This window comes from Hippichthys cyanospilos, chromosome 2 (assembly GCF_059441005.1).
Source record: "Hippichthys cyanospilos isolate Australia breed blue-spotted pipefish chromosome 2, RoL_Hcya_1.0, whole genome shotgun sequence".
In the NCBI taxonomy this organism is placed as follows: Eukaryota; Metazoa; Chordata; class Actinopteri; order Syngnathiformes; family Syngnathidae; genus Hippichthys; species Hippichthys cyanospilos.
This window is the reverse complement of record NC_142370.1, coordinates 10,661,009-10,685,654: the sequence shown is the minus strand read 5'-3', so window position 1 is coordinate 10,685,654 and position 24,646 is coordinate 10,661,009. Positions and strand designations below refer to the sequence as shown.

General features: G+C 42.3%; 1 protein-coding gene and 1 long non-coding RNA gene across 2 annotated transcripts; one reads left to right on the top strand and one right to left on the bottom strand.

Moving 5' to 3' along the window:
• Nucleotides 1–25: 25 nt before the first annotated feature.
• Nucleotides 26–17,883, bottom strand: LOC148427226 (PDZ domain-containing protein 4-like). Its single transcript, XM_088402781.1, has 7 exons — nucleotides 16,058–17,883; nucleotides 8,720–9,003; nucleotides 8,564–8,651; nucleotides 7,145–7,243; nucleotides 6,970–7,032; nucleotides 6,226–6,327; nucleotides 26–3,393 (listed from the first exon to the last, which is right to left on the bottom strand). Exons 1-7 carry the CDS (start codon nucleotides 16,115–16,117, stop codon nucleotides 1,543–1,545), a joined length of 2,547 nt encoding a protein of 848 aa, XP_088258907.1. The 5' UTR covers nucleotides 16,118–17,883; the 3' UTR covers nucleotides 26–1,542.
• LOC148427225 (uncharacterized) lies at nucleotides 8,697–23,991 on the top strand. The gene is made up of 3 exons (XR_015863755.1): nucleotides 8,697–8,860; nucleotides 9,909–9,979; nucleotides 23,902–23,991. It is a non-coding gene; the product is annotated as an uncharacterized LOC148427225 (long non-coding RNA).
• The last annotated feature ends 655 nt before the right edge of the window (nucleotides 23,992–24,646 follow it).

Genomic DNA, 24,646 nt, shown 5'->3' with positions numbered 1-24,646 from the left:
AAAAACAAGTGAACCTTCATGAAGTATGCCGTTTATTTAGAAAATTTGCACAGAAAACACCACATACATTGAGCAAGCAGCTACTGGCTAGCACCTTCACGCACTGTTACGATACTCAAAAAGCAAAATTTCCATATCAATAGCAAACATGCGTTGAAAAAAACAAATGAGGACAAACATTGTTTAGTTTTCAGAGGGCAGCCGCAGTGCGTGGACGGCAAATGCTGGAGCTCAGTGGAAAGTGCCCTTTTTTAATTTTTTTTTAACCAAGTTTTTGCTATTTGCAGCTGTGCTATGATGTTAAAAACATCAACTTTGTGCTTCCTCTCAAGACTGCCCAAAGGCACCTTGCGGTCGAAACGGGAGGATTTCCAGAAAAGTCCATTCTTCGAGTCACTCGTTTCTTCATGGTTAAACAGTAGATGGCGCTGTTCCTTGTTACCTCCTGAAAGGCTTTTTAAATATACAGTACAGAATAACCCCCTCAAGAGTTTTTATGCCGCCTAAAAATCTTGCCTGAATTTGACACCCACAATGCAGTTAAACAATTCAGCTGGTGTTTCTATCAAACGAATCATGATTATTTCATGCTCAGAATCTGCTTGTTGACAAATTCTACAGCATTCTTTAAAGAATGTAACCTCCCAAGAAGTTGGAATGTGAACTTCAGATGTTGGGAATGCTTTCTGTTCCACGTATGTAAGTGTATTTTTTATTTGGGGGAGGGGGCAAACTGCTTCACACTGGCTTAAAAAAGAGGCAATTTGTGCAGAAATTATTGTGCCAAGTTGTCAAATATTAAAATGTGCCAATGATTTGTACTGTGTTATAACATCTATCGTTCTTACAAGATTTTAATTACTAGTACTTTTTAATGGAAGCACCACAAATTTCTTTTTCTTTTCACTAATCCAAAACTTATTCACATAAAAAAGTAGTTTATGGCAATTGCAATGAACTTCAAGTTATTCGTGGGTGGCTATTCTCACTCGACCTGATCCCTGTCCTCCGTCAATCGTGGGGTTCGTCTTTTTCTTTTGTAGGCTACTAGTAATGTATATATTGGGCTTTCAGGTGGAAGTTAAAGGTAAGATAAAATGTGCACTTGCCTACGCAAGATAAATGAAATTGACCTGTTTGTAATGGTTTCATAGGATGTGCGGGTACCGATAACCAAGTATCAATATTTCACAATATCCGTACAATGGCAGCTGATAGCATTGGTCTCTTTCTCGAAGCAGTTTTACTATAGCGAACTGGAAATGACAAATTAGAAGAATGGACAAAGTGATAATCGAGTAACTAGATCTTTCTTTAAAATGGTCTGTCGTTGTTCTTAGTGAGAAATTTAGTGTTTCAAATGTACTGGTATCAGCCTGAGAAAAAGGTCATTTTAGGCTCATCTTTAAATTTCGCTCAAAAGCTAGTCAGTCCCCTGAAACTTATTGGGGTGAGGTCCACAATGCGAGGGACTTTTTGCCGCTCGGGCTGCCACCAGTGCAGTGTGAAATGTACATGTCCTCCTGCAACATCTAATCCCTCTCAGACTGTTGTGACAGACAGCAGCGGGTTATATACTTTGGTCCCATCCACAGAGCGGCTCCCGTGGGTCAGCAGTTCCTGAATGGTGATCCAGTTGTCCAGAATCCTGCGGCTGCGCTTCTTCATGCTTTTGCGGTGGCACAGCTCCAATATGGAGGTGGGTTCCTGCTGATGCTCTGCCCCTTGCTGTCCCACTCCAGCGCCATCCGCCAACCCCCCGGTGATCCCACATCCCGGTTCCCGCTCCCTCAAGAAGTCGAGGCGGCTCTGCATCATCATCTCGCGCCGGCGCCGCTGCTCTCGGGCTTTTTGCAGATGCTGCTTGCGCTCCTCTTTGCTCCAGTAGCGGCCCATTTTCATCTCGCTGACCGCATCGTCATCCGTGGTCATACCGCTGCGTTCTTCTCGGATCTTCATGGCCCGCGCCTTCAGGAGCCGGTCCCTCACGGGCCTCTTTGCCACATAGCGTGAACCGTCACTTCGGATTTTCACTTTCCACTCCATACGCGGGGACAAAGGTTCGACGGTTCCATTTTGGGCCACGTCTTTACAAGTACTTCCTAGACTCATGGGACTGACGTCCCCGCTTCGGATGTCGGCGCCGCCCTCTCCGGCGGCTTCGCAGGCCGACTGAGACCCCAGCTGCATGCAGCTCAGATAGCGCTGAGGCAACTTGGTTTCGGCGTGGCGGCGAGACATATAAGGACTGTTCTCGGCACTGCGGCCCCCGGGTCTGGCGCTCGGAGGGTTGGCTTTGCAGTTGCGTCTCAGCCCTCCGTCGGAACCTCTTCGAGCCCCTGTGTTGGCTCCTCTCCTGGCTTGGTTGAGGTTTGCCTGGACTCCGGCCACGCCTTCGTTCCTGGTTGCCCTCTCTCTCTGCCTTGAGGGGAAGCTCTTGTCCTGCCGAGCTTCTCCACCCTCCGGGCTGGCTGCGCAAGAGTGCTTGTCGCTGACCAGCGGGGTGCTCATGCAGCTTTCCCCTCCGGTGTTGTAGGCACTGGTGCTGTCCTTATCGGAGCGCTCTCTCTCCGGAAGCTCGTTGATGTCGGAGAGAGCCTGGTGACGGGACTCGTCGATGACCGAGCACCGGCTGGCCGCCTTCTCCTCCGTTGGCCAAGCTTTGAGGCAGCGCTCCCGCAGTTGTTGCATCTTTTGCGCCCGCAGGATGTTGCGACATTTGAACTCCAGGTGCCGCAACTCCTCCTCCAGAAGCGCCATCTCATGCCGAGTCAAGCTCTCGTTCTTGTTCTCGTCCAGCGAGATGCCTCCTTCCTCCATGCCGCCACTCCTCTCGTAGTAGCACTTGATCTCCAGCAGCTCTTTGTACCGCTCGCACTCTTCCTCGGTCAGCCCGGGCATCATCGACCTCACCGGGTCGCCCGCGTAAGCTCTGTCACCGCACTTGATTGGTAACGGCGCTTCTCCGTTGACACATTCCAGACCTAAGAGGGAGTCTGTGCTAAACTGGAGGTCGTGGGAGTACAGTAGCGGCGGTGTGTCACTTCGGGTGGATGAGAACTTGCGCATGCTTCCAGGCGTGTTTGTGGCGTTTGTATTGGAGGCACTGGTGTGGTCATCTCCCAGTAGGTCGTGTTCCGAGGACTCCTCGTAGCGTGTGCTTTCATCCGTGCGCCCCACTCCGCTGTCCAACTCCTGGCTGTTGCTCAGTATGGTTTGCAGCAAATCGGGCGAATCCTGATTGGGGAAGTGATTGTGGCACCCCGAAGCCACGCCGCCTGCCTCTGAAGTGTCCGTACAGGTGCCTGTCCTGCTTCTGTGACTGGCCAGCAGGTGGACGCCATTATCCAATGGATCAAAGTCTGCTTGGTCTGGGACCACCTGGTTGTCAGTCTGACAGGAGTTGTTGATGAACGATGGTGGGAGAGAAAGATAAAAAATATTTTATTACATGTTCACTTGTACTATATTTTACTCACCGACATATGAATTCCGAGTGCTTGTAAGCCCCCCCCCCTCCGATCACCATGTCCAATCAGGGACGCTGATGGTGTAGAAGCGTGCCAGTCATGACAGCCCCACAAACATTCGCAAGCTTTAAGAACTCAGTCCAGATCTGATCCACCCTGGGGGCTTTTCAATCCAAGCTTTTGAAACACCTTGGGAACTTCACTCCTACAGATGGTAGAACCCACCTAAGAGTCACTTCAACCTGGTTCCTTTGCGTAAGACGTATTGGTCCAATTGAGGGGGGTCTTTGAAGTATTCTCCCAAACATCTCACAGTGCTCTGAGTTGAGGTCATCAGTCCTCCGTTGCAACTAAGTGTTAAATGTCAAGAGCCGAGATTCGCCCCTTTGCAAAGTATACCTCGTTCAAAAGTGATGAGAGTACTGTAGCAATCTCTCTGTACTCTAGCAATTTCATCACTAGATACAATTCTGAAGCTGTCCTCTGCAGTTTGAATCTCGCACCTTTGAGGCTTGAGGTATTACCAGAGCCGTAATACATGCCACGTTAATAGGGATTTTTTTCATGGCTGTTTCACAGTCTGTTAGCGTCCTCTGTTGGAGAAGGTTTGACTTTTCATTTGGCTCCTCATGTGTTAAAATCTCCTCAAATTCAAAATCGGCGCTTGCCACTGAGTATTTCATCTATCCATCCATTTTCTGTGGCTACTTATCATCGTGAGGATCGCAGGCCGGCTGGTGCCTAGGCAGGGGACATCTTTATCTATTCATACCGAAGGACAATTTAGAGTGTCCATTTGACCTTTCATCCATGTTTTTGGAATGTGGGAGGATGCCAAGTGTCCGGAGAGAACCTACGCCGACTCTGGGTAAGCATGCAAACCTCACACAGGAAGGCCGGATTGAGGTGGATTTGAACTCGACTCCCTGAACTGTGAGGCGGACCTGCTAACCACTCTGCCTTTATTCTTCCATATCTTCTTAAATTTCTTTGAATCGTGGCCATTTGTGACAGGCTTTGAGATCTTCTCGTCAACTACATTTTGTCTAACAGTCTGCATTTGAGCTTTTTCCCCTTGCAGCTGCCGGAATGCAAATCATGCAAATGATCTGAAGTGAGTGAGTGTTCCCCTTGGAGAGTGCAGTTGATCTTTCGCCTAATTGGTTGCACGTGAGCCGCATTTGCTGAAAGGTATCATCGATCCGTTAGTCTTTGTTCTCGTTGGCGGACGACGGCTCGGGCCCTCCCTCCCTCGCTCGACGTTCCCGCGTGGCCGTAGATAAAACTTTCATCTTTGCCAGGGCGTTACCCTCCGATGAGACAGCGACCTCCTCGGAATCCAAATGAGGAGTGGTCTTGGCTTCGCGTTTCTCAGGTATTCAAGGTAGCCGTCTGTGTGTGTTGCGCAGGCTCATTAGAACTGCTGCCTTTAAATCTGCCCTCGAGCACTCTGTGTGCAAAACAGGGCCGGCGTACAGATCCCGTCATTTTCCTAGGAGCGTGGGAAGTCTGCTTTTTTAACAAGGAGGTAGCCGGATGGGAAAAACAATGATCAGTTTTGTCTGTCAATGAATTTGGTCAGAAGGACAAAAGGGTCACGTTAAAGGGGTTTGTGCTGTGTTACACTCTCCTGGGAAATAATTCCAAGAGTGACCTTGAGGGAGACACAATGTAAAGAATAATTTGTCTTTGTTCTCCTCCTTGGTTGTTTCCATTGTGAGCTTAAGCAGTGTTTCCAAATCTTTAACCCTTGTGTGGTATTTTGACCAATTTGGGGTTATTTTCTTGCACATTATTCTCACAGTATTTTAGCAAAGGGATGGCACACTCCATGTTGTCACCATCTGGCTAAAATTTCAGCTCACTACTGTCTTCTTTTATTGCTTTCCTTGGCCTTTGATGTAAAGATCAGAGGTTTTGGAAAAAAAAAATACCACATAAGGGTTAATCACTTATGACAGTGGTTATCAGCCATTTTTCAATGATGGTAGCCCCTTCAGGAATATTTTTCAATCAAGTACCCCCTAAAGCCCCTATCCCACAGATGGGGGGGAATGCTGGCGAGTGTCCGCAAAGGTAGAGGTTCTCTTCAACTCCTCAGGGTTCCCAAAAGGTCCAAAACATCACCAGATGTTGCTTTTGTTCCAAGAAGATTTATTTATTTGGTTTCTCTTGAATGAAACCTGAGGAGATCAAGAGCTGCCACCTTCATGTACTTACATTAAAAAAACAAACAAAAAAAAAACCTTGGAGTGGATAAGTGTTTCGCACGTCTGCCTCACAGTTCTGAGGTCCCCGGTGTGCTTCTGTCCTAGGCCTTCCTGTGTAAACTTGCAGCTTCTCCCCCCATAAATTTTGTCCGGGTACTCCAGTTTCCTTCCATTATCCCCAAAACTTCCTGGTGAATATATTGGGCTCTACAAATTGTCCTTAGGTGTGTTTGTGAGTGTTGAATGGTTGTTTGTGTACCCTGAAGTTGGCTGGCGACCAGCTCAGGGCGTCAACATGGCCGCGACCCCTCTAAGGACAAGAGCTAAGAAAATGGATGGATGGAATTTAACTAAACAACATTACATGATTGCGTAACAATATCATGTTGTGACAACTAAAAAAAACGGTGTTTGGTAATGCACAAGCTCGTGATGAAATCAGAAAGCATCGTTCATCTTGAATCAATTTCCTCTTTCGCATCTCTTATTAGATAACAAAGCGTCATATTTTTTAGCTGTAGATTAGTCGCTCACTATGTCCTCACCTCTATGTCAGGTCGTGCGAGGAGCAAGGAAACATTCGTGCTATCTTCTCTGGTTAGAATAGCAACCGCCTCCTCTCTGTCCTGGACGTCCACTCCGTTAATCTAAACAAAAAATATGTCATGCGTTTTCACGAAACCAGGCTTATGTCAGCGAGAATGAAAAGTGGGATATTGATATAATCTTATTCGACAGAAAATACCCTTTAAAGTGATTCTTATTACATGATGGTAGCTCAAAAATTGGCAGCAGTTTGAATGTTTGCCAGGCTGATACAGTATTTTGGGCATGTTTATCTTTTAATTGTCTGCCATAGGTTGCTTGTTGTAATGTTGCTATGTGCAAGTGCGGCTTTTAATGTCAAATTATGACAAGGACGTTTGATTTTAGATCGTAATGTCAGTTAAAACATCATTTGCCATTGGGTGTGATCAGAATTTTTTTTCCTGGATATTATATCTAAAATGCATTCAACGACATACAGAAAATGGAATTTTGATCACATTTTAGTGGTTCAACATAGTTTGTTTGCTTTTTTCCCAGTAACACATCAATTTTACAGAAAGCCTCTCTAAATGTGCTGCTTGCATTAATGCACCCGAAGACTGGACATGTGATCATCTTGGTTCATCTTAAGAGGCAAAGGTGGACATGGCAGAAACAGATGTATGTTTTTTTTTTCATTATTGCTATTTTTTAATGTAACTATTGTTTTTCTACTTTGATCATATTTTCTGGTTGTGCACCTGCAGTATTCTGTCCCCCTTGCGAATGCGGCCGTCCATTGCAGCAATACTGTTTGGGTTGACCTGGAGAAAGTGAGAATGCTTTTTGTGAAGACAACATGCGTGAGTAAGTCACAGCAAATTAAAAAAACAAAAAACAAAAAAACAAACAACGACAAATAGTCAACATTGGCACCTCACTGACGTAGATCCCAAGATCTTCCTCGTCGTCGGTTCTGTAACACACGGTCAGCCCGAGTTTATCCTGGTGACGGGATTTGTACAGCTCCACTTCCTGGTAGTATGAGAAAAGTTGGACAACAAAACATTAGAAAATGTCATTTCCATTTTATTGGAGTTCACATATTTCATTATTTTTCCTTAGCTAAAATAACCTTGATCCACACACTAATGCAACGATTTTGGCAAGATATCCTCTGGAGATACATTTTTCAAATTTGTGAGTGTTTTATTTATTTATTTTTTCTTTTACCTCATTGGGGCTAGTGATGGTCAAATGAGGCTTTATAAAGCAATTAAGCTTTTTAGCCAATTGGTATGAATATGGTTCAAAGCTTCATGATGTTTCATTTGCGCTCCATCAAGTGAGGTACAAGTCCAAGAAATGTTCAAGAAATTTCTAGTGTTAGAACATTCCCAAATAGGAAATTTGTCTATTTGTGCAGGTGTGATTGCAATGACGAAAAAAAAAAAAAACAGTTGCAGTTGCATGCACAGGTGTGACAGCAGGTGTGGTCAGCTACAGGCTTCATGAGACTACAGCCAAAGGGATGGGAAGGGATAACAGTACAGTTACTGTATAAAGTTTAGGTTAAGTAGTTCCACGTCTGAGGAGTGCCCGTGGCAGATGCATTTATAGTTAACTATCTGTCTGGTTTAGGGTTAGTAATATGTTTTTGTAAAGTGAGGGCAAAATTGCTCATTTGCAAAAATGTCGGCCTTAATGGGACAGTGTGTAAGATTTAGAGTGTTTTTTCAATCAAAAGGAATCAATTAAATGATTGTAAATTTCAAAAACTTGCAAATGGATGTGTTCTTAATGACCAACAGTATGTTTTAAATATATTCATAGGCCTAGTTATCATGAAATGATATTACGTGGGGGGGTGCCACTTCTCCGGAGGCTGCTATGTCTGATATAGCTACGGACAATGGTAAATACAGCACCTGCAGCACCCCCTACTGGCCATAATGAAAACTGTCTAAATCTTACACTATCCCTTTAAAAATGAAAGTCCAGCAACACTATCATTGCCGTGTGTTTTCACTACGAACAAACTGTATGTTCAAGCGGTGGAAACACCAATTTGACAATGCACATACGACATCACCATCCAGACACAACTACCATGTCTTAAGTCATGTCCAGCAAGAAAGACCATAATATGAAATGAAGAGAAGGGCTACCGGCAGCAGTCACGCATCCATAACGGACTTTTTTTCCAATTATTTAACAAAGGAGTATGATAGCAAGTCAGCAAAAGCCCAGGAACGTGTTTCGCCGACACCAAACGGACAAGACAGAGGACGCAAATGAATAGGCTGGGTCTCAGGTTGACTATAAAGGAAGTGGAATGAAAGGGTCAACTCTCACCTCGTATTCCAGCTCATCCTGCCTGTCGACGTCATGCTGAGTGACGTCGAAGTAGTCGGAGGGGTCGTAGTACACGGGCTCTAGAAAACTGAAAGGGCCGCCGTTAGTCAAAGGTCAGTCTGAGTGTGAGGACACGGCGAGTGTGAAGTGACTGACAGCTCGTTGAGCAGATGCGGCTCCAGGAGGGCTGGCGGCGGCGGCGAAGGCGGAGACGGCCCGCTCTTGCCTACGCTCAACATATGTTGGAAACTGATGTCCGTTTGGGTGCAGCTGTCCACACAGTCGGCCACCCCCATGGTTAGTGGCGCCGCGCCGGCGGGGGACGCCGTGAAGGCTGCGCGCCTGCGGGCCCTGCGCCGCCGCAGGATGTTGGATAGCACGGGGTCCCTCATATCCAATTCGGGGCCGCAAGACAGGCGGGACAGCTCCTTTCTGTTCAACTGCGAGAATAAATTCACATGGATCTACACAGATGTTTTTGTTACTTCCATTCATATGGTTGGCCTCAAGGTGACTTAGGTGGCATAACTACTTGAGTTCTTTAATATCAATATATTCTGCACGTATACCGATGGATGGATGGGTGGATGGGTGGGGTTGGGTGGGTGGGTAGGTAAGATAGATGGCTAGATAGGTGGGTAGGTAAGATGGGTTGGTAGATAGGTAATGTAGATGTGTTTGTGGGTGCGTAGGTAAGGTAGATAGATAGGTAGGTAGGTAGGTACATAGGTAGGTATGTAAGGTAGGTAGATAAATAGCTAATGTAGCGAAGGTAGATACATAGGTAGGTCGGTAGGTAGGTAAGGTAGCTAGATACATAGGTAGGTAGGTAAGGTAGGTAGATAAATAGCTAATGTAGCAAAGGTAGATACATAGGTAGGTAGATAGGGAGGTAATGTAGGCAAGGTAGGTAGGTAAGGTAGGGAGATAGATAGATAGATAGGTAATATTTTCCGATCTTTATCATCCTCCATGAGAGCAAACTGGCTATCTCTGTGTTGAATCTAAATAAATTACTTTCTTTTACTTTGAGAAACAGAGATGAACATTCAACTGGTCTAGTAAAAATCTTGTAAAATGTTGGTCTTTTGGAAGCACACCGGCCAAACGTGCGCCTCACCCGCCCAACCCAAGCGCCGTCCTTCCTCGCCTTGTGCTCACATTCTTCTGCCTTCCCCTCTCTGCGCTACCTCAGCACTTCTGTTGGCGCTGTCCCTCCCCTGAGATGTGTGGACCCACGCTTCTCACTTTCTATTTTGTGTTTGTCCTTCCTCGCGCTGATGTCCTGTCATAAATCTGGCTGCCTCTCTTAATGAGCTTTCTGACTCGGTTTCCTCTCTTGCAGGTGCTGGCGGACGTGCGCCCGCCCTCCTGCCTGCATTGAGCTCACGCGCACCGAACACTGCATGAAAACAGGTATGAAAATATGTGAGATGAAAAGGAAGGTGTGTTTTGGGGTGGTGGGGGAGGGCGCGTCTCATTTATTATCAATGAGGCTGCTTGGCTGGCTTTGAAGATGACTGCATGCTGCATAAGAGCACTTGTCTGCTCAGAGCTGATGGAGAATCCATAACACTCATCTGTGGGTTAGTAGGCCATCACATATGCACTCACTGAGCCACACTACATGGCACAATTACATTCACAGATTGGGTGTATACGACAGCGGGCCTTAACCTTTTTTCAATGAGGTTGCCTCTGTATTTTTTTTTCCTCCGAGGAAAGTAGACAAAAACCAGCACAAGGCATTTGACCTTTTATGGCTTAAAACTGTTGTTTCATCCATGTCTGTTCCATTAAACTTTGGAACGACATTTGCCGTGGTATCCCTGGGTGTATTTTATTCAGCAACGTTAGAAGATAGCTCATGTCACATCATGTATTTTATTTCTGGCTCATCCACCAGAAATGTATGTCGCTAATGACCGTCCACATAAAATTGTATGAAATAAAAGCATACAACATTTTACAAAGGAGTTACAATAGCACTATTTATCATTAGCGTGCTTCACGTTCCAATTACTTTGCTCTTAATTTGAAAAGAAAAATCCACTGTACCTGTCACCGCATAAAAAGACAATCAATTAGATTTGCTGATACCTGCAAAAAGCTTATTAAAATCTCATGTACCTCAAATCTTAGGACATTTTAGTTGTAGAAGTTGGTGTTTCTATTGTTCTTGTTTTTTTATTGTTCTCAGAGGAGGCCCACCATTGTTATGGGGATAGCCCACAAATTTAGCGATTTTTAGCAATAATATGTTAATATTTCTATAATTATTAAATAAATGATTTTACATTCACAATTACTTTGAAAACACATTTTTCTATTTCCTCTACTGAAAATGACCACCTATGAGCAAGTTTGAGAAACAACCAATCACGGCTCACCTGTTGGTCATGTCATGTTTACAACCTGAGCTGTGATTGGTCTTACTTGAGTCTTCAGCATGTGGTCTTTTTCAGTTGGCAAGTGGCAATTTTTGTTGGTAAAAGTCTTATTGTACAATAAAAATAATTTCATCAAATTAATTATTGGCAAAATAACATTTTACTACTGAAAATCGCTAAATAGTGGACTATCCTTTTGAGGCATCATTTGATTTTTTTTTAGGAACAAATCAGGCAAAAAAAAGAAAAAAGATAACTACTCACTAGCTGAGCATTCATTCTCAAATAATTATTAATCTAAATTCCATCACTTGAAAATGTGTTTTTATAATGATCATGGTTGATCAAACCCGAGCATTACCCTCCTAAAAGGCTTTGTGCAAGTGTACCTAATGTTGTGGCTTTCTGGCTACAAGCATTGAGGAAAGTGTGGGCTTGCAGCAACCGTTAAAATATGCACACCTTCTGCATTTTGGATACAAAACTTATTCATGCAACAGCTATAACTCCGAGGAATTGCTATACATAAACAAATGTTAAAAACGGCAAAGCAGTGTATGCACCACAGGAGGTGGGCGGTGGCTGTCTGTGCCGCGGAGCCGAGGGCGGAGGCTGCGCTTGTGCATGGAGATGAAAGAGATCCACATCGAAGGTTGGGGGCAGGCTTGGAGAAAGGGGGGGAAATATGTATTCCAAGGAAATGCTAAACAGCCGGTGAAGACCAAACACAAAAAAACACCTCTGGGAAGTAATTTATGGCTGGTGCATATTTAGTTGTTCCTTGAGAGGTCTTTAAAGAGAAAAATAAACATGCTGCCGTAAAAAAAAAAATGGGGGTGGGGATGGGGTGGGGCGCATTATAAATGTGTACACACATTATTTTATCCTTGTCTTCCTTGTGCTCTTTTCCAGCTTAAGTCTCAGCAGTTCAAAGGGGGAGGGGCGGGGGTAAATCAACCTTCTGGCCGGCTTTGATTTCATCACAGTGGCTTGTTCTCCTCTGCGGGCTCGAAGGGCGTGAACAGTCGTCACCTTCTTGCAGAATTAATTCAAGTGGGAGCAGTTAAGGCAGTGGTGTGCGATAAGACCGTCGTCTGACATCACTGCGCTTTGTGGACGCTGCTAATCAAGCCCGCCGGGAAAACACGACTAAGTTCATTCATTACTTCCATCTTCTCCCTTGTTTTGTATCCAAAGTGCACAAGGTTATTTGCATCACTTTCACACCAAATGACATAAAATTAAAAGCAACAGGCAGGTGTATTTTATAGTTATATTTGAATGACCTGTATAGTGCAGCGGCTCTTAAATGGGGTCTGTGAGATTTTAAGAGCTTTTGCAGGTTACAGCAAATCTACTTTAAAACTTTTTAATTCTGTTTTTAATGCAACTTAAAGCAAATTTGATATCCATGGTGACACAATGAACATTCTTTTTTTTCAAAGTAAGGGCTAATAAATTGGAATAAGAGGCAACTCTATACTTTAAATGTATCAAAATTGTTATCGTGATTGCTATTGTGTAGTGACTCCTTTGTACAGTGTTGTATGCCTTTATTTTGGAAAAAAAATATATATAAAATAAAAAAGCCTAATGATATCACTTCAAATGCAGCCTAAGGTTTGCCAAATTAGACACTGGCGGCATCATTCAGCACACTTTTTAAAATACAAAATTACTTTGCCTGGTCAGGGGTACTTGGCCCAATTTTTTTTTACAGGAAAACATTGAAAAAAGGCTGACAACCATGACTTACATGACCTTCAAATATAAATTTTGCATACTATCCAAACATAACATTAAATTACTTATACATTTTTAGATTACATGTATATCCATACAACATAACATGTCTGCAGTTTCCTTTTTTGGTCTAACCAGGAGGCCCTTTTAATCTCTTAATTACAAAAAAAAAAATGCCTGGACTAAATTGGTGAAAGGGAAGTGGGGGGGGCAAACACACACACACACACACTCACATGCGCTGGTCTTTTTTTTTTTTTTAATGACAGAGGTTGCCATGGTAGCAGCTTCCCTTGAAACCCATTTGGTTGCTGGCGAAGCATCCAGGTTCACTATTTGGGTTCAGCCCCACTTTTGCCTGATTTATATAGCTACGATTCAGGAGCTGAGGCTACATTTTGTTGGTGGATTGCGCTACATTGTCTTTTGGCATCTGCGCCCGACTGTCAGTGTTTTGGAGAGCCGAGACGTACCATACTTGAGTTGGATTAGTTTTGCAAGATGGTCCAATTCATCCAGCTGCTTCACTGGCCTGTTGTATCTTAATGTTGATCTTTTATCTAATTTAAATGAAGTCATGAGACACATACACACAAAGAACCACGTAACTCTAAAAGGAAATGCGAGAGCATTCAGTCAATGAATGAAGGCAGGCAGTCTAACCATTTTGCCTTTGATATGATGATGCCTGTTTGGGAACCATGATGTTCGGCTTAATGATCGTTCTTCTGTGTAATGACGCCAAAAAGCATGCAGTGTGTCTGGGGTTTTGTTGTGGATTATTCACAGTTGACATTAATGAGCATCTGGTGATTCGCTAAGTTTCGGCGGGGAACCACTCATACGATGGATCTTGCCGTGTCAAGTTAATTATGAGTGAAGTAGAGATGTCACATCTTTTGAGGGTGTTTATATTGAACTGGAATCCAAGTGTTTACTGGCCCCGATTCATTCATCAAATATGATTCTAAAAGGGGAGATACTGAAGAGGGTTTTGCCCTGCTTTTCTATCAAATTCAACTTTGTAATCCACTGGTATTGCAAAAAAGATGTTTGTAGAGGGCGGTATTGCTTTGCATTTAAGTCAGCACAACTTTTCAGTAGAGGAAAAGATTAGGTGGGAATCTAGGCTTTTCAGTTCTTCAGGAATAGTGTACTGTATGTGTGTGTATCTATCTCTATCTATCTATCTATCTATCTATCTATCTATCTATCTATCTATCTATCTATCTATCTGTCTGTCTGTCTGTCTGTCTGTCTGTCTGTCTGTCTGTCTGTCTATCTCTATCCATCCATCCATCCATCCATCCATCCATCCATCCATCCATCCATCCATATATTTGAGGTATTGTCAAAGGTGCAGTACATTTCTCTTCTTTTCAGCTATGTTGAATTATAAAATGTGTATAATTATTTTCTTTTGGCGGTTTGTGTACTTCCTGATGAGTTGGTTGCTTTTTAACATATAAAAGATCAGATAAATGTTCCCCCCACTTACGAACACCTGAAAAATATATAATCAAGCCCGATTTCTTGGAATTGGGACCTCCATAGAGTGGAGTTTGTGCTGCCATATATTTAAGGACTAAAAAGAGTGTGTATGATGTGGTAGATAGAAAGCATGCGTCCGCTCTTTGGATAGAGCATCCGCTCTATGGATAAACCGATTATCAATGGCAATATTTTGCATTTTGACAAATGGGAGCAAAAGTCAACTTTCTGAAAAATTGTTCAGTAAATATACTTAACTCATTCACTGCCAGCCCACTTAAAATAGATCTCGGGAATCTATTATTGTCCTCAATGGCAGGGACTGTTTTGCTATTTACAGAAAATAAATATCAGCTCAAAATATTGGCCTCTTTGTCCACTAATAATCGGCATTGGCCCTTAAAAAAAGAGCATATTAGTGTATCCATCCAGTCAATTGGTTGTGACACGAGGGCAAGGAGCAGAAAGAGCAGAGAGAGTGTCTGCTCCCTTCCCGTCTCATTAGCATGCCTTCGTGGGCTCGGTCTTGGGCTTTCTCGCTTCCGGCACCACATGCAGCCCCATGAAGTAGTCCGGGCCCGACACTTTTCCAAAAGGTGCACGGGGGATCAACGCGCCACACACGCACAGGCGCCGAGGATCGTTCATGCCTGGTGAACACGAGGCTTATGTTGGGGGTCAGACGTGTATGATCACCCTATCGCCCTCAGAACCTTCCTGGGGTGCGGCGCAGCCATATGATCTTGAAGAAGCTCTGAGGTCCCAGCTGGCAAGTGGTGCTGAGGCTGTAACCCTGGCAACCCCACCTTTCAGTTTTCTTTTCATTTAACAAGCCAGCCACCATGCTGCCTCATCTTGTTTCTTCTATTTTTGGTGAGCAATTGGCACTGCTGGTTCTGATCTTAATCCATATCATTATCGAAATAATCCGAAATGCTGATTTTAAAAAAAGAATGGGGGAACATAAAAACAATAAGTAGCCTTAATGAGCTTCAAAATGTTCACGTTTCAATGCACTTGTATTTTAAACCTCTTGTTTCATTTATGACAATGACTTTGCCTGACCAATAAAAAATTGGTTGCTCACATTGGAACTTCATGTGATTGATGACAAGGAATGGTTCAAATTGAAGGAGAATTTTGACAACGTTATTTTTTTAACTAATTCTTGAATTTTGACTGTTTATATGTTTTTGTTCAGAAGAAACAAAAGTAGTACATCTGTAAATGTATCGTTTTACTAATTTAGCTCAACCATCAACGGCACACTCTTTGATATATTTTAATGGTCATGTGTTATCCTCAGGCACTTGACACTCAATAAAATGATTTCCAAAATAATTTCAAATTGAAGAAAAACTCATTTTGATCTGAAGTATAATTTTAGTACTACAATATTTTTTTTCAAAACAATGCTAATGTTAGGAGTTTCTGCTGGAGGACAGGCTTGTTGTGTTAGCTTGTATGCTGACCGGTTGAGAATAAAATTATTTACTGTATATTTTAAAGTGTCAACATTCATGTCTTTTTGAGAGGCACACCCTTTTAGAGTTCAAAACCCTTAGAAAATAGAAAGACTTGGGTGGATCCATGGTGAGAGCAATTTACATGAAGTGCTAAATTTTTAATGAGTTGCATAGCATAAATAAATAAAAATTATATATATATATATACTTTTTTCTTCTACTGCTTCTACTGAAGAACTCGAAGCAATCAACAAAGTCAGGACATAGGCAGAACAGTGGATAATGAAGTGATGGGACACATACAGCAGATGGGCTGAACCCAAATGCTTTTGGGCCAGTGTGGGCCCGGTTCAAGTGTAACAAAAATGGGACACTGAAAAAAGGATGCAAGAGTGAGGCCTCACCTGGAACATGACCCGATATTGTTCTTCAGGCTTTTGGACCACACACATGTGGCACCCCATTGTGGCGTCTGAACACACAGGAATGACCCAATGACGCGTTCACAAGGTCGAACCTGTCAAAGTCTTTGTGCGCGGTAGAGGACCCCACCCTCTTTTACAGACTTGTGCTGTGGAACACTCCTCTTTCTTCTTCCTTTTTGTCAGTTTAATTTTCAGATTAAGAATGCTTCTTTCAGACAAAACCAATCCAGCGGTGTGCTCTTCCTTGTTTGGGCTTTTTCAGTTGTAAAAACAAGACAAAAAGCCTCCCTGTTCCCGCAGTTGTGCTGTCCCCATCTTGAATGGCCAAACCTGACTTGCTGTCACTTCCCTTTGTTTTTTAGACTTGTCGCTGTGTGACTGGTTTCTGAGCTCAGAGGAGCTTGCGTATTTTGGTCATCCAATTCAGGAGGAAATAGTCTGAACTTCCCCAGTAAGGAAACTCAACATGTGGAGAAGTGATTTGAGACTACTACATATTACTTCTGGTCACAGTCTTTACCGAAGCACAGAATGGCTAACATGCCCGACCTCTTATCGAAGGCAGAAAATTGCGGTGGACTACAGGAGAGAGGCATCCTATTGATGTGACGTGATGTCAGGAATGATGAAAACTCCTTCAGCCCGAAGAGCGCTTGAGGCAGAGACCGGACGACGCATTACGACGTCATCAGTGAGCTCTTGAGATGAGTGATGAGGAAACAGACGATCTTGCCAGGCCAAAGAGTCAATATCTTCTCACCTACTGATTGGATTTGATGCTGTGCTATTGGACACGTCTGCTGAAGTGTCATCGATGTACAGGCGCAATGAATAATCAATTAATCGACAACAAATGATTAATATCTCGTTTGTATATCATTCAAACTCATACATCGCCAGCTCAGTTCAAATATATTTGCTGACAGTAACTGATTTAACGTATTCACTGGGCTGTAAAATAGTCTAGATAATGTTTATAGTCGTCAATGGCAGTGAAGGTAATTGTGCTGAAATTGTACTGAACTCCTTTAAAAAGAGGCTTTTAGTCTTTATGGGGCATTCCTGGTTAAATAAAACAATTAATCATCATTTTGAACAAGGATTAATTGATTAATGACCTAAAAATCGATAGAAAGCAAAACGATCATTATTGTTTGAATTCAGATAAAGATACAGCTTTTCTAATTTTCTCATTTTACAGCGCAAACAGGTTATTGAATAACAATTGGCAAATATTTTCTGCCCTCTGAATTTGAGAAAAGGTCCTGTTTTTGTGTAAAGGCTGAAATTTCAACAGTTTTTGGTTTTAATTCAATTCATTGACAGATTAATCAATTATTATAACAGTCATTCATTACAGCCCCACATCGTTGTGTTAACACTCCTCCCTAAGGTTATTATACATCCCAAAAAGAGGACCTGGAAAAAAAGTGTGATCCCGAACCTAAATTTGCCCGCTGTCTTCCTGCCCTTTGAGTTCAATATTGTTGCTTCCACCTCTTATCTTTAATCCTGCTGCGCCAAGAGTCCCATGCGGACGCAGCTTGAGCCGCATGTGAGGCAATGGCCACGACAAGCTATTAAAGAAGCTAATCCTCCATCAAGCCTTGGCAACACCTGTATCCGCTCCGGAGATGCTGTAATCCTCAACCCTGAACCCTGAACACAATCACGAGCGGGCGGGGAAAACTCCGAGTGGCAACTTGAGTCAAAGTGAAGGCAGAGCAAGTCCCCTTGACTTTGCAACTGAGCCCACAGTTACAATGAATCCAATTTACAAAAATATTTTCAAATAACAGATGTGAAAAAAACAAAACACACACACACTTTGATCTCCACAAGCAAAATTCCACCTGCGCTTGGCTGCTCTGTCCAAGTGAAGTCACGGAAGCAAATCAATCATGAGTCTAGCCAGAAATCCTGATTGGAAGCTTCTTGTGGGTTTCTCCCCTCGGGCTCAGCGCTCAATGCGCCCCCCCCCCACTGCAGCTGAGGGAACACAATAGGCACTTGTTCCCCACTGATGAGCGCCTGCTCATCAGTCAGTTGCGACTGAAGCTGTGGTTTACGCTACACGTTTCTCCCTCTACATCCCCCCCCCCGCCCTTTTTCTCTTGGTTTCCAGGGCTGGGCTCTCTAAGCCCCCCCCCCATAATTTTGCCCACACCTCATTTGCTGTCATCCCTCCTCCTTGCTGCCCCCTGCCTCTTCTGCGCTTTGCTTGTCTGCAGATATGCTCGCAAGTACTGAGGAAGGTGCACGTGAAGAACCGTAAAAGTAAACGGAATGTCAGGGTCGAGGTAAATGTGCTGGAAGTTCATCAGGCTTAATTAGGGCATCCAAGCGATTCCCCTTGAACGATTGTTGAGCGGCATGGAAAAGGGGCGAGGGCTCTCGTTGATGCGGAAAGCGGCTTTGGAGCACAGCGCTGGCTGTGCATTTCGATGAGGGCGAGCGCCGCCTCAGAGAAGGAATCGGGGGAAAGTGAAGAACAGGTGTGACACCATGAATAGAGAAAAGGGGAGAAAGCCAAGTGATAGCATGCAAATGACAGAATGGGAGAGCAGGCAAAGGAACAAACGCACCCCCCCCCCCCCCCCTGCAGTAATCACAATGATTTGTTTAGACTCTGCCAAGAGGATGGTGGGGAAATATCATTCCGAGTGTCCATCCAATTTGAGCTTATCAATTGATATGTGTGAGTGAAATCATTTCCTGTGGAGCTCAGGGTGCCACTTGTCTTTCTTTGTTTCTTTTTTTTTTGTCATTTTGGAATTCATTTGGAAAATGAAAAATTCAATTTGATCATAAAGATAAATGGCGTGCGCCTTCCAAACGTCATTTGATATCAAAAACCATCTGCAGCAATCTGTCAACCTTTGGACAGATTTTCAAGTGGAATTTAAAAATCACATTCCTTAGCTGGCCAACAGCAGGACCCAGGTCGTTTTTCTGCCTTAACCCAACTTTTAAATCCATCCTGGTTGCCTCCATCTCGCTAGTTAGCTTAGCATTAAGCTAACAAAGGAAGGAGTCTATGATCCGGTTTTGCAAACTTCCTTTATGCTTGCACGGCAAAGTAACGGCAGAGGCGTCGATACACTGCCTAGACTGCCTTTGCTGATTGATAACTTAACACTTTAAATTAATTTGATGCTTTTTCGCTATATAAAATAAGCATTTGCACTTCCTGCCTGAAAAGGACAATGAGAAAAAAACTGATTTGGCAATTTCAATTTATTTGCTCTTGATTTAAAAAGAAAAATATCCTCTCACACCATTATGAAACATTAAATTAAATTATTGAATCCTAAAATCTCCCTAAAGTGTCTTTACATAACGGCATTTGAGACCCGTTGCAGTATATATACAGTATGTCATTTATCAACATGCAGTGTGAATGCAGAAAAAAAAGACAGGATGTCTGACCTTTTTGAAGGGTATTAGTCTATTTTCCTGTTCTCTTTGATCATCCGCTACTGAATCAGACATCATCAGTCAGGGTAAAACCATCACACGCACACACTTTGCATGCTGCACATTAAATAAGAAAAGCGCACGGACAGAACGTGAGATAATAAATATGTCGAGGAAATCAACTAACTGCTGGAAAATGTCAGATTTGTTTTTAAAGTGTTTGCAAATTCACTTTAGTTACGAAGCATCTGTATTTTTACCTCGCCTCTTAACCTTCATTTGTTTGAAAGATCACATTTAAAAAAAATATATATATACTGTATATTAATCCTTCTGAGATCAATTCTATTCATATATATATATATATATATATATATATATATATGTATGTATACTGTATGTATACTGTATGTATATTCCCAGCCCTTGTAACGAAATATATTTTTTTTTTACTTGTCCTGTAAAAGCTCGTCATAATCAGTACAACAATGTCAAGAAGTCTTCTTCAGATCGATCGTCACTCTGAAGCAAACAGATGGGTCCTCATTATCCATTTCCAAATAAAATAACAAGACGCTGAGTGCAAACTATCCCAGATGCACTTGTCTGTCAATGGCGCTTATGGTATGAAAGGCAAGAATGAGCTCCGGGCATGTTACACCCATTTGTGTAAGCGTGTGTAAGCGTTGTGCATACGTGAGTAAAAGAAGGCGATGTAGTCCCAGCGGAGCAAAACTTCACAGCTAGAAAGGGGAGACGTAAAGGATCAGGGTGAGCAAGTTGGATGTTCGAGAAAAAAAAAATGAAAACAGTCTCTTTCCTTCGCGTGAGGCTTCTTTTGCTTTCGAGAGACAGATGGTGGGAATACTGGTGGAATCTTAACGCCCTTCTCATTATTTATTAACCGCTTGGTGGAAGAGGCTGCAAGTACATAACACAGACTAGAACCATGTTATATTTTAATAGCAGTTTCAACATATGTGCTGGCAAGATGACCGCCATGTGAACGAGTATTCTTATGAGTGAGAAAGGTGCCATCATCAGTGTGGCTTCATTCACATTCCGGCAGAGTGTATGTGCACCTGAAAGCCTGGAAACCATGAGCTCCCTCAAAGCTGCTTTAAGAAGGAGATAAGGAGCGAAAGAAAACGGCAGGCTATGAATGGACTGAGAGAAGATGCTTCTTGACAATAGGCTGGGACTCAACCTATGGAGAGGGAAGTTGAGCCAGCAGCTGAACAAGGTTGAGAACAAAAAGATGTGTGCGTGTGTTTTGTTTGTTTTTTTTTTGGGGGGGGGCATATTTTGCATTAATCAGAGGAATAGTATTATTTCTTTTTTTGTTTGTTTCAATGAGCATCCCATCGGAGAAGAAATGAGAGCGTTAGTTCTGCATTTGTTGTAGATATATGGTTGATTCCCAATCAAGAAGAAGCATCATGGATTAGCAGCGTTGCGTAGAGTGACCACATTCTCAAAATTAATGACCGGGACACAACAATTTAGCCAAAAATGAAATATGCAGTAAATTCTCACTAGAAACTCGCGAGTCAACCTAGTTACTGGTGGTTGCGATATTACTTTACCTAAATGATATCTTGGTGGACAGTTCAACATTGCTTAACAAGTCATTGCACTTATCATAGTCCAAGCTTGGTGTTGTGCCCATGTTGCGAAATTTGCTACCCTCCATTGCTCTGATTTTGATTTGTCAAAAGAACTATCAAATGTTTCCACATACCACCAACAATGTGCTGGCGGACCAGCCTTTGGTGTGCGGTGCACAGAATGAGTATTTCTAAAGATATTTGAGATGTCCCACGGTGTGAGTGGTCACTGAATGCATCTCCAGTCAATTATGGATCAATGAAGCACTTTTTTTTTTTTTCCAAAGCCTTGTTTATGAAACGGAATCAATTGACACTACATACCTCTCTATCTAGCATTGGAAACAGGCCGCCAGAAATGCTCACCTTGAGTTTGGTTTGATTACAATACCCAAGATTGCTACAAACTGAAGCAGGTCTCATATTCTGCCGGGTCTTTTCTGTTTTGGGTTTATTTTTGTGGAGTTTCATTTCAATTCGGTTTTAGTTTCTTGTTGTGTTTCCCGACCGCATCTGTCGTTAGTGTGATTTGACCCTCCTGTCATGGGTGTGTTCCAACCCCTTGTTTAGCCAATCCAATTCCCCTGCCTCTGGTTCTCATCCAGCTGTTGTGTGTTTTCCTTTATTAGCCTATGTGTATTTAAGCCCCTGTCATGTTGTAGTAATTGTCGGGTCTTTGCCTCGCTGTCAGTCAGTCCGAGTTTGCCATCTTTCCCAAGTAGCCTCAACCTTCTTGTCTCCGTCCTCTGTCCCTTCCCCTGAGTTCGTTTCTGTTTTGAGATTTTTGTTGTACTTGTGAATGTGAACATAAATAGGACGGATATTAACAGTTAAGTTTCTTTTTAATTGGTTTACGGTATGCCAAAGTTAAACTGGGACTTGTTTTGTTTTGGTTTTCCATGACCGGCAGCCTCGTAGGCAAAAAATGTTTCCACGTCTCACTCCTTTTTATTTTTCTGAGAGCTGAATCTTGTTGCCATTTCTTTTTGTGAATGCAATCTTTGGGGACAATAGCGCTGACCACTACAGGGTGCTGTGGCTGCGCCGGCTGCTGAATGAAGCCAGCCCTGTTACCATAAAAATATTGAAACAGGTGAAATGAAAAAGAAAATGCATCAAGCTTTCCGCAGGAAAAAAAAAAAAGCGTGAGGATGGCGGCACACTGAGAACGGCCTGATACATTCGAGCGCTAATATAATGGCCACTCTCTTCACTGTGACATCTTCATTTCCATATAATTCAATTAGCTGCAGTTGCCCTCAGGTGCAACATCCAGCAGGGCAGAAAATCCATTAAAATATTCAATAAGGACAATTAATTTCAAACTGGCTCACTCTTCATCTGTTGTTACCTGCTTAAAATGAACAAGATGTGTTTAATATTCTTGTCAACATAGACAGACTTGAGATGTACATTAGGGCAGTGACTCTAAAATAAAGGTATGTGAAGGTACTTCAGGTGGTACCTGAGATTTTTATCGAGTTTCAGCAAATTTTATTGAATGCTTTTAAATACCGTGACAGGTGCAATATAGTTTTTTTTTTTTTTTCAAATTAAGAGAAAATTAATTGGAACATGACACAACTTATTACTAAAATCTGTTATAGTAATTCCTTTGCAAAATCTTGTATGTTTTCTTTTTGGTTACTTTTATACAGATTTGCACATCACTGTTTCATTCAAAAATGCTTTGCACTGGCCAGGGGGTATTTGGCCCCAAAAAATAGTTCACAGGGGGTATATAATTGAAAAACGTGTGAAAACCACCGCATTAGGCTAAGGTAAGTACTGTTCTCTCTACTGTAGGCTCATTATAATCATTATGTGCAGAGTGATTTGTGAACACAAGATGAAAAATATTAGACGGGAAACAAGGAAAACACAATTTTCTCACCTGAGATTGACCCGTGTGTCACACACAACCTTACGAGACCATTTTCAGCGCATCATTTTTATCTGCACTGACCTGCCAAATCAATAAAATGTATCATTAACAGAGCAGCGTATTTATGAATCAATACATTTCACCTCCAGCACTTGTCTTGAGGGACTCAAGTGTACATACAAGGGTGTGCACACTAAAGCTCTACAAGGAGCAAAATCTGATTAATTCCACTCCACCTTTGTAATTTCATCCAAGGTGATCCCCAGGACAGCCATCTCTTCAAATGGCAGCTTTATTATCCAGAAGCGTCGCTATTGTTTTAATTTCGCTCGAAGCTACTGCTGACAGCGGAGCTCCGCATTATTGTCCAACATTACAGAATGAAAACTCGCATGCATTGTCAAACACCACTAAGAATTGGGGATGATATTAAATATGAAACCCGTGGTTGACCCATGAGATTTGTCTCTAATCTTTTTATCCCTTAACATACACTTGTGCCTCAAGATACAAGTTGAATTCGTCTGTGACAGTGCTAGAGTCAAATCATCTCTCCCATTTGAAATAAATGGAAACAAACGGCAATAATCTGTTTCAAGTTATCACTATATTTTACTTTTAAAAATCATCATAAGAATAAATACAATTTATATTGTTGAGTTTGTGCTCCTTGGCCGCTGGGGGCAGTACAATATAGTTCTGCACACAAAACCAAAGAAGAGCTTCACAAGTACTGTAAGTAAATGAAGAATAAATGCCTGTGACTGTGAGTAGTTTGATTGTCTGTTATACATTTTGTGTTCAAATACCCAATGTTTATCATTAGGTGTTAGCATTAAGCTAATCACGTTCTAATCACAGGCAAACTATTGTTATTTTTAAATACTGTACACAACTTTTGTTTTGTTTGACAGTAAACGTCAACTGTCCGGGAGAGACATTTAAAAGCTTTAAGTCTGTTTTTGAAATTGAAATTGTCTACTGTTGACTCTACTAAAAAAAAAAAAAAAAAAAAAAAGCAGCATCGATGGGTCATTTTTCCCCAAAAAATCTCCAGTTGGGTCACTTGTGTATTGAGGTAATTTTGTATGATTTCGTTAATAATGGCTATAATAAAATAAAAATAATTTGAAAGGGTTTTTTGCCTTGATTTTATACACGAAAATCTGAAACAGCAAAGCTTGAAGTCTAATATTCAAAATGTTATAGTTGTTATACATGTTATTATATAAAATTTGTAAGCATTTACAGTAAAGAAAATCAAGAGATAAATACTCAAATTTCATGTCAGTCCAACTCAAACGTCATCACAATAAGGGTTCTCAAACTTGGAATGTTGAACTGGAACAATTTAATTTGCACAATTGATTTTTTTTTAAATGGAATTGAGAGTTTCATGTCCTTTAGTGAAGACATATAAAAATGACCCCAGCGAGTAAGAAACTGCAGCGGAATTTTGACAACTTTTTTTGTCCGGTTCACGAGCTTGCGCAGGTGTCCATAATGAGACTCCCACTGCTTGTTAATTGTTCCAAATGTGATGCTTTTTGTGCCACTCGGGTTTTTGTGAAGTTCTTCTCATCTGGTCGTCTACAACAACGCCAACGTATCCCAGCCAGGTGTTTTAGAACATCTGCAAGCCAGGACTCTTTCCCTCCC